Raw genomic sequence first — 10,780 nt, 5'->3', positions numbered from 1 at the left:
AAGGCCATACTTAAGCTGGTCATTGCACACAGCTAAGCTTTTATTCTCTACCTCATACCCACTCTAGCTGGACAACACTATAAGGATATCGTACAAAAAACATAAATATCATTGAGAAAGCAAGATGATCTAAAAGCTCAGATTCAGTTTGGTCCAAGAATGACAAATTCTTAATACTTAATTTTATCTCCTTTTAACGAGCAATTCTATTTTTTATTTTGTTTTACACCTAGGAAAGAAAAAGTACTGCCAGGCCAAACTAAATTAATACACCTTAAAATACCATTTTTATGACATACAGACCTAAACCAACTTAATTCTAGTTTGCACTGTAATACTCAAAATGGGGCACATTTAAGGAAGTTTGTTTGGAGGGGTTAAACCCAGGTTTTCACCTCTCGCAGCCTGGTCTCCAACTCCAGCAGGCGGTTCTTGTCAGTGTGATCTTGGTGACTCATCTTCTCCAATTGTTCTTCTAATTTTCGATTCTGGGCCTCTAACTTTCCAGCTTGTGTTTCCAAGTAGAACTTCTGCTGCCTGAGCTCTGAAATCATCTCCTCTTGGGCTTTCCTGACAGGAGAAAAGCAGAAGCGACAAACCCAAAACGTCCTTAACTTATATCCTTTCACTGGGGTGAAGTGAGGAAGAATATACAAGTTTTCTGTTAAGTAGAATAGTGAAGTTCATAGCTTAAATTCTACATCACAACTGAAAAAAAACCCAAAACACTAAACCTCTTTATTCCTGTCTGCAAAAGATCCATGTACCATTCATCAACATATGCCCAGAGCACTACAATTCCACGTTCGCAAGTTGCACAGAAAAATTAATCTCATACACAGTCATCTAGAACAATATTTAAGCTACAGCTCATTCTTCTCATTTCACCAATTCCTTGTTACATGTTTGTCTAGACAGGAAAAATGAATGCTAAGAATAGTAGCTTTCACACACTGCATTTCTGTGAGATAAGAGAAATCCTATGGTTTCGGGTTTGGCGGGAGGTAGTGTGTTTGGGTTTTGTTGTGTGTGGTTTGGGGGGGTTTTTTGGTTTTTGGCGTGTTGTTTTTTTTTTTTAAGTTGCACTGGACCTAGACCTTGAGCTACATCGAAGCGAAGCTTTGTTGCCTCTGATCAATGTTTTGCTCTACAAAGTGAACAAAAATAATTACTTGTGCTCATAAGAATTTTGAGAGCTGGCAATGATTAATTATTACCATAAGACTTTGAAATGGATACCCTCTTAGAAAAAATAAATAAAAAAGGTCTTTCTACATTATTTACAATTCCTGGAATCATTTTATCATGCATTGGAAAATTCTGCCTCATAGTGTGCTTTCTACTTAGAAGTCCCACAAAGCTCTACATATATTAATGAATTAATATTTTAAGAAGTTCACTGTGAGATGAGCTGTTATTAATCCTATCCCAGAGAAATTATGTGGGTTGCCCAAGATCAAATGGGAAGACTTAACAAAACTAAAAATAGAACTGAAGTCTTCTGACTCACATTTCTGTGCATTGCACACACAACCACCCTTTCACCCTCTTTTTCTAATTTACCTTTACAGATTATAGCCAGCCAGAACTGCCAAATGGCGTTATTTCACTTCCTACTGTTTGCTGGGCTATCTTCTCAGGAACCTGATAATCATTACTTTCCTCAGTAGTGATGGAACAAAAGCTAGCAGAGTTTCCCTCTCCTCTGAAGGCTTTAATCACTGGTTCTCTTCTTCAAACATGCTCAGATTAGCTGGAGTTTTTGTGGATTCAAAGTAGTCCAACAACAGATTTATACATTTTCCCCACCACAGTTCACAAAATACAAATTCATTAGCTACCTGCATGCATAATAAAGCAGTTTTCTCTTAAAATGTTGTTAATTTTGTCATGTCTTTGACCAATCCTGCAAAATTACATCACTTGACAACATGTCTCTCAATAATCTATTCCAAGTCGTATATTAAAACATTATTATAGTTTTTTTGTGTTTTATACGGGTCTCCAGTCAAGCAACCTGCTCTCAGAGTCAGTGCATCGAGCTCAGCTAAGTCCTTACACTCAGTTCAGCACCGCTGACTGTGACACTGGACCTCACTTGTGCTTCACAGGAACAGTTAAGACAATACTTCTGTTTTAGTTCAGACTGAAGGCAAGTTACGGCTTTCACTGCCTAAACAAACTTGCTGGGCGATTAACTGGTGGTCATCTGGAGCACAGAGAAACACCATTAAATTTCTCAGTTATTTCTGTCAATATTTTTGGCTGCTCAGGCTAAAATAACTTGCTAGATATTTCAAATACAACAAAAACTGGAGCCATTAAATATCTGGAGGCGTAATCTCCACTAAACAGGGAAAAACACCAAACCAGCTCTTTGCCAAAAATCGTCCGTGAGTCTGTTCAATATTATAGGTGAGCCTATCCAAGCACTTCCCACAGAGAGACTACCTGACATTGCATCTAGCAGTTGAGAGACACTAAATACCTTTCTGCAGACAGCCAAAGCTGATGAATCTCTAACTTGCAGCCATATTAAACAATCTGCACTTTTTACTATACTGAAAGTAGAATGCCTTTAAGTCATTTATGAAGGAAAAACATCATTATAAGGACAGGGAAACTCAGCTAAAATCTAAAGCAAAATTAAGTTCAGGCAGACAAAAAGATCTGACACAGATCTAACATAGATTTCCTCTATGTTAGTAAATAAGAATTAATCACAAGAACAACTGCTGATTACACAGTGATTCAAGATGACATTAGATCCTGACCATTATAGCAGTCATTGATGAGAACTAAAGAGAGGCTGATAAGGCAACAGAAATACACGCAAGTGCTGCCTGGGTTAGGAAGAAAACAAAATGAACTGAAGCAGCGCTCTGAAGCTGACACTGAGGTATCTCCTACTTCACATTACTTGTGCCCATTTCAGTAACAAAATATCTCACCCTTGCCATTGGCAATTCAAAAAAATGCAGAAAAACTCTTAGCTTAAAAATCGAGCTTTCTTACTTGTCTTCTCATCCATCACAGCAGGATGGGATGGTTGTGAAAGGTGTTTAATGTTTTCAATTTCAACATCACGTAACTGCCACAGGAACCAAGGAAAATATATATCCATGAGCAACAGGTGTGTTAAAAAAGGAATATATGCTTCTCCAGTGGAATTTTAGAGATTTCAATTATTCATTCAACATGTTTGGTAAACTTACACAAAGCACCAGCTTTAGGAAAGGCTCCAAAGTAAACACTGTAATACAAACCAATTTTCCTAGTCACGTTTGAGGAAACACAAAACACGCAGTGAACCACAACTATTTGAGGAACAAGCGTTATTTCTGCATCACTGAAAAACAAGCAGGGAGCACAGCGGGCCTGCAGAAAGAACCAATTCTACATAAAGAGAACAGATCTTGCTGAGAACTGTTCAGTAGTGACCAGTATGACAGCATTGCTCTACTTACATGTTCCTCTGGGTAAAGAGGCTGCTATTTGCTGCCAGTTTATTGGCCTCAGACAGTTCCACTATTCTCTGCTCCAGTGACCTAATCTTCGAATCCATCGCATTGATCATCTGAAACAGAGCAAACATGCCTTTGAGACTGCACAGCAGAAGTGATTATAAAAACTATGTTTAAATTGAACTGAACTTCTTCCAGAAACAAAAAGCAGTAAGATTAAACCCATCGAATAGCCAAAAGAGCGTCACAGATGCAATTACTGCAGTTATTCACAACTACTTTCTACTGCTTTCATATTAGGAGAAAGCAACCATTACATTATCAATGCACAAAATGATGGGTACACAGCAAGCTACATGGCTACTTTTAAGGAAATATTCTTAAAGATACCTTGAATCAAAAAAGCATGTCATCTTTTAAAACTAGTATTAATCCGTGTATTTCCTTCAAAACAGACCATCAGCACTACAAAACCTCACGAGACTCTCTTGATTGGAATCAGTCTCAGAAAGCTACTCTTAAAATGCTTTGATTTCCCGTTCAAGCACACATACCGCCTTCTGTTCAGCCAGGACTTTACATTTCTCACGTGCTTCTTCTTCATGTCTTCTGAGCATATTCTCAAGTGCTTCCTTATCTGCAAGATCTTTCTTCATCTGATTTTCCAACACCTAAATGAAGACATTTCTTTTGTCTAAATTATATCTGTTTCACTGGGCAAAGGGCAAGCAGAAAGAAAACCATCAAGAAAGACAGAACTTTTTTTAACAAACTGATCATATCTCAAGCTAAATTAAATCCAAGATGCAGTTGCATGAAATCCATGGAAGAGCAAGCTCCAAAAAGGAGCTTGTTATCAAGTTCAGTTATCTCTGAGCACTGAATTTAGTGATGGAATTTTATGAAGACGCTGCAGATTTTTAAAATTATTATTTTAAGTCATATAAACTGTGTTTAATAACTATTCCAGACTAATGCAACAGAAAAACTCTATACCCCAGTATGTATAGTAGATGAAGTAAGGAAGTGCACATCCTCTGGCTGCTCTACCAACATGGCTTAGAAGTAACTTTTAAGTTCTGTAAGGATGCATGAGGAGGCAACTGACACGCCATGAATTCAAGTCGGACACAGCAAATGAAAGAGCTAGAAGACTTCTTTTGTGGCATGACTACTAGTCATTAGGAACAGAACTAAAGTAACTAACAGTTAATTTAAAAAAAAATTAAAATAATTTTAAAAAGCACGTTATGAATGAATGGCCAGTGTTTTACATCAGTTGTTAAACTGAAGGTCATTTCCTTCAAAGACAAGTTTTCAAAGGTATAAAGTCTGGACACCACAGGTATATTTTACTGTTTCAGTTTCAAACACCCCATGTTCTCTTTCAGCCCTTTGAACCTCTTTCACCTGGCTTCCCGATTCCTCCTACTAAACCCTATATCCTATTCCTGTAATACACTGGGCCTCTTTTTAATTCTTCTTCCAATCCCTATCCTCTTTTGTGGTTTTTATGTCACCACTTCTCCCTTCCCAACTTCTACCTCTGATCTTCCTGCCTTCTATTGCTCTCCTCTCATTACTGATTACCACACGTTCTGGTCTGCCAGGAAACCTTCCTTATTTTTTCCTTCATATTTCTCCCACTGAACTTCCTTCTCTGCTCTTAAATAGACTACATCCTCTCGCATTTAAGCTGAAATGTAGAATTAAAGTCCTAGGTAAACGTACTAGATAAAGATTACTGAAAGCAGATTATGCTTAATAGAAACAAAGATTCTTACAAAATGCATTTACTGCAGGTTTTTTGGAAAAAATCCTTAGCTAGTGCACATATCCTTATTACCCAATTTGTTTTTCCTAATTTTAGATGGTCTCTATGAATCCATTTCTAATTGTTTGTTAAAGTCTAATGCTACCCTGGAAAAGACAAAAACAAAGTGGGTGGTTTCTGTGGCTTCTTGGCAGATGCTCCAGCTCCAAGAAGATGGAATTTCAGAAACGCTCTGGTATTTGCTGAATTTAAAACCTGCAGGCAGGCTGTGTGAATACTCTCAGAAAACCATCAGTAGGAACTGAAAGCTTTTTCGAGATGTGAGATCCAATAGCATTAAGTATTATTTTGTCAGCAACAGTCAAACTAACAATCAACAACTGCCTATAGTTCTGTCTTCAAACGCCACTTGTCTTGATGCAGTGCTAAAGACAGATAAGCTGCAATAGCATGGACTATTACTCAGATTCTACTAAACTCTGAACATTTCAGTAGTGGTAAGCAAGAAGGCAACTCATAAGACAAAGCAATCTGAGCCCAAAGGCAACTGCTTTTCTCTGAACTCATTCTACCCACAAAAGCTTGCAGGAAAACAATAAGAAGATATTTTTACTTTAAGTTTTTCCTCATAGAATTGCTCCTTCTGTTTCAGCTGCAACTCCAGATGTTGTGCTGCGATCTGAGCCTCACGATGCTTTTCTTCCAGCTCCTAAAAGCAGCAGAGATTCATATTCAGACATAAAGAAATAGGTGCTGTGTGTATGTGTTACACAGGTACCAAAAATTCATTCATTCACTCATTCCCTTTTTTTCTTAAGGCTTCACCCTACAGGAATCCCAAGACCAGGGCTGTGATAGTAAAAAAAACATGAGAGCTGCACATTATCAGTTTTAAGGTTTGTATATTGCTATTGGCCATACACTGTAGAGGACATACACTGCTAAAGACAAAGATTTCTACTTCCATGGTAAGAATCTCCATTCCGCAGTAAAATATTCTCAAAGATGGGCCAAGGTTATTTTGTGAAAACAAGCAGTAATAAACACTTTGCAGCTGCAATGGCATCACAGGAAGTTCAGATCTATTTTTAACAAGGTCTCTCACTTGTTTTCTCACAGAAGACCTCAGTAATGGGGCACTGCTGTCTATGCTTTTCATTCTATATTCTTGCAGTGGGAATAATATTTACTTTGCTATATTCCTCAGATGAATGTTGTCAGAATAACTATAAATTGCTTGGACAATGAAAAGTGCGGGATGCAATATATATGGCAGAACATAGCAGAATATTTTTAACCTCATTACTTCATATCAGATAGTTTGAGCCATGCACAGTAGGGATTTAAATAATCTTTTATCTCAGAAGTTCACTATTTCTGCTGTTTGACTGTATTATTCAGGGTATATCTACAATCACCTTTCAACAGGACACCTTCCAAGAGTTGAGCTTCAAACTTTATGCTTATTCACTGTCATATTTGCCATTCCAGCAATTTCCTTGGAACAACAGGCAGATCCAGGTCTGTTATTCACTACCACTGAGTTGACTCTTACATAGACAAGTTCAGGTTCTGGGATGCATCCAGGTCTCCTCTCTGCCTTCGTTACTGCATAGCACAGGAAAATTTCCTGATATTTCTACTTTAGCTCTTTTCATATTCTCTTTTCTGATCTTCCTCATCTTGAAAACACACAAAGACTTTTTTGCTCCAGCAATTGCAATAGACCTCTTTTTCCAGAAGGGAGAATCAAAGAGGAGGTTCATCAAAAGTAGGTCATCTACAGTGCCTAGTACCCGACACTTCTGCAAGGAATGGAGATTGCTGCTTTTTGCAATTGAAATATGTCTCCCAGCAACAAGAGGGACAACTCACCTCCTCCAGAAGCCCACACATTTCAGGTCCTGGCAGAGAATCAGACAACCAGATCAGCAGCAGCTTCAAAGCTACCAGCATTAGACTGCTCATATTGTAGCAGAAGCTTTCCCAGCTTCTGCAGTGGCACTTAACAGCCAGTGTGGGCTTAAAAAGGTAATCTCTTACCATTCCAGTTCTCACTTACTATTCTCTATGTAGCACTAACTTGGTTATTAGCTTCATAACATAGCATCACAGCAATGATCTACACTTTCAAGCAGTCGCAAGTATCTTCTCTAACTTGCTTCTTAATTCTTATTCAGTTCTCTACAGGCAGATCAGCAGGTACTTCTCAGGTACTGCTAGGTGAGTGTACACAAAACCAATGCCTTTATGCAACAACTTCCACTTATTCTATGCAATTTTGTATCTTCAGCTCCCTTCCCACATTTCTATACCAGGAAAAGTAAAAAGTGTTTGAAAAGATCACCTTGAGGGAACAAACAGGGTAGAAGTGGAGAAAAAAGAAAACTGTTGCCCTGTGGTCCCAGATCTGAGCTGCAAGGGACTAGAAAGACTCTATAGGATTATTTCTTCAATGCCTGTTTGTCCTTTTTATAAAATACTTCTGTATGTCTCCAACATTCTGTCAGAACTCCATGGAAACTATCTATAAGAAGAGCTAAACGTATCCCATGCTGTAAAACAATTAGTCGGTATTTCTGCATTCCCTTCCAGTTTCTCCTCCACAGAGAAACCAAGGAACAATCCCCAAATATACTCAAGAGGGTTATGAAACAATTTGAAATTTTAAGCCAATTCTAAACATAAAGTTGGCTCTGTGCCCAGCAAAACCATAGTCTCCCACTTACCATGCACTCATGTTGTTATCAAAACAATTTGAAAGAGACAGCACTACTAAAGAACTGATTCTACCTTTTCTTGAGAGCACTCGGGCATTCTGATGCTAAAGCCTACATATGCAGCTATTACCCAGAACAAGTATGGGTCACCTGTTGAGCCCAAATACCATTATTTATACATTTCCATTTGTCCTTCTTCAGGTGTGTCTATGCTCAGGATTGTTACCAGTACAAAGTAATCTTTTTTTCCTTGTCATATTGGCAACACAAAAAGAGAACTCATGAGAAATGCAAAATTTATTTAATTATTCCACTATAAAATTATGCTTCCTGTCCCAGGGAAGTAAAAGTTTAGAAACACGCTCTGCTTGGTTCACTATAGACTGACGTACCAACTCACTATAAAGATTTAATAGGTTTAACAAGGAGAGAAACAAGAAATTGCCAACAGAGAAGGTAGGTGGGTGAAAATGGATTCCTGACAAATATTATCTTTGGAGATGAGCAGTTTAGATGACTAATTTCTCTCTGCTTCAAAATGTAAGCATTTCTAGTAGATCTGGCCTCTAAATTCCTTTGCAATTTAGTTTAAAAGCTAGACATCCATGTTTTTATTGTTGCAGTATGTCCCAAGAATGTTTGGCTTCTGAAGCAATCATTAGGTAATAACTTTAAATATTACTAAGTTGACTTAAAAGTGCACCCACTGAGACAACTAGAATTTTAAAGTAGTATTAAGACTAAAGGTACAGGAGTGAATTTGTAACTGAAGGCACAAACAGAATTTGAGCACTTAAGCTTTTTCCAGTATGGCTGGTACAAGAAACAAATCCTTTTATTCAACAATTTCCACCTTATTCAATGCAATTCTATGTCTTCCGTTCCTTTCCTACCCCTTTCTTACAAACTCTTACCCTTTATCTTTCATTTTCACCTCTGCTCACCAGAATTTTTTCTGCCATCTGTTGAATCTGTTGAGATTTAGTCTGAATATCTTCTTTTAGACGGTTTTCTCTTCGTTCCACAGTTTCTAATCTCTTCACTTGATTCTCCAGAGAATGGCGCCGTTCCTGTAGAGCAATTAACTGCCATTTAGGCTGACCAGCTCTGCATTATCACAAAGAAATGAGCAGCCTCTGGAAAAGGTCAGCTGAAGCAATCAATATATGGTGGTCTTTTATATTTGAAATCCTCACCATGCCTCAAATCCCTTATGCTAAACACACGTCCTTATTGACTCATTGAAAATAAAAAGCCTCTCCGTTTTCTTCAAAGAAATATGTTTTTTTAATTACAAATGGATTAATGTCTAACGTCACTTTCCCATGAATACAGGCTGTTCAGCTGTCCATACCAGGGTTCCCAAACTGCGACACATCCCAGTAACTCATTTACTCTAGAGAGACGTTCTCCACTCACCTCTGCTTCAAGCAATTTCTTCTTCATGCTTTCATTTGAATCTTCCCGATTCTGCAGTTTCTCTAACTCCTTCTCGGCTCTCTCCTTTGCTTGACGGATATTTTGAAGAAGTTCAGTTGCCTCTGAGCTAGCTTTCACAGCCTAAAGGTCCAAAGGGAAACGGGGAATAAAAAAGGTATTGTAAGAAAAACACAAAAACGTGGTATGTGAAAAGTTCATAACCTCGAGATGGTCAACATTCTGAATAAAATTGCTACAGAACTTTGGCCTAGCAGTCTAAAATTAAGACAACTTACAAACACATACAGGAACCCAAATTCTAACTTCTGTTAGATAATTCTTTTCTGTTTCACAACAAACTGAAAATCCAAGAGATTTTCATGTCTGTCTTGCTGTACTGCAAGTTTCTAACTGTCTCTAATGTACTAAAAGTAAATTCTATCCCCAAATTCAGCTCAAGTTCTTGGAAAGAGAACACAAAGTACTCTTACTAAAACACTAGGAGAATAACATGTTAGTCTGCAGATAATTCCTTAGAATTAACGAAAGGAGAAAAGGCAAAGGGTGATTAAAATAGGACTGTTTTGAAATATTAGAAGTACTATTTCTACACAATTTTGGCCTCCTATTCATATTCTAAATCACCAACCCCTGAAAAAGGCCCCTCTCATCAGGTACAAAGTTTGAAAAGCTCTCTCAGTGGATTATTATGACAACCTCTTTCTTTTTTGCTGAAAGATCCCAATAAAAGAAGTTCCCCCACTCTTCTTACCGTGTCTTCTTAAGTGACAGTCTGACCACAACCGCTAACATTAGATACCATGCACTTCCTTCACCTTACATTGCTAAGGTATTTGAGTTCTGCTGTGAATCCTTAACATTCAACATTTTACTGTGAATAACTGAACTGGAAAGTGATTTTTGCAATTAAAAGAGAGTATACTGTGAGAGTAAACCAAGTCCAATGTGTATTTTATGAGTGAGCTACAAGTATCTGTACCCTGTCTTCAGAAGCAAGGAACCAGTGCATTGCATGTGGCATACCCAAACTGGCCTTTCAGATGAAAGTTTCTCTACGCTACTCCAGTTCTGACTCAGCTTCATTTGTAAAAATAAACACCGTTGACATGTCTCAAGAGCCAAAAGCATATTGAGAACACCAATGATTTCAGATACCAGTACCCACCCCCTTTTCCTTATCATCCCCCATGCTATGACTAATTCTATTTTTGAGGGTAAAACAAAGTGCATCCCTCCTCTGCATTAAGGTTCCACTGGAGAATCTTGTGGAAAATACTCTTTCACCACCCAGACATTACCTTTGTCAGCTTTTCCTGCAGCTCCTGGATCTTGGCCTGCTGCTCGGTATTGATCTACAATTAAATGAAAAGATTGGGGAAAGA

At 38.0% G+C, this 10,780-nt stretch overlaps 1 protein-coding gene across 1 annotated transcript in view; it reads right to left on the bottom strand.

The window, feature by feature from the left end:
* Window positions 1–395: 395 nt before the first annotated feature.
* The window catches only part of LOC104547219 (citron Rho-interacting kinase-like), a gene marked incomplete at its 3' end in the record, with an annotated part of 40,114 nt that continues 29,729 nt past the window's right edge, over window positions 396–10,780 (bottom strand). Inside the window, exons 15-21 of the mRNA XM_010192819.1 lie at window positions 10,697–10,750; window positions 9,378–9,518; window positions 8,903–9,028; window positions 5,852–5,947; window positions 4,019–4,135; window positions 3,468–3,577; window positions 396–570 (exon numbers count right to left, since the gene is read on the bottom strand). Of these exons, the coding sequence (XP_010191121.1) occupies window positions 396–570; window positions 3,468–3,577; window positions 4,019–4,135; window positions 5,852–5,947; window positions 8,903–9,028; window positions 9,378–9,518; window positions 10,697–10,750 (819 nt within the window). The remainder of the gene's footprint in view (window positions 571–3,467; window positions 3,578–4,018; window positions 4,136–5,851; window positions 5,948–8,902; window positions 9,029–9,377; window positions 9,519–10,696; window positions 10,751–10,780) is intronic.

The sequence above is a fragment of the Mesitornis unicolor genome, unplaced genomic scaffold (assembly GCF_000695765.1).
Source record: "Mesitornis unicolor isolate BGI_N332 unplaced genomic scaffold, ASM69576v1 scaffold9899, whole genome shotgun sequence".
NCBI lineage: Eukaryota > Metazoa > Chordata > Aves > Mesitornithiformes > Mesitornithidae > Mesitornis > Mesitornis unicolor.
This window is presented reverse-complemented; position numbering and strand designations above follow the sequence as displayed.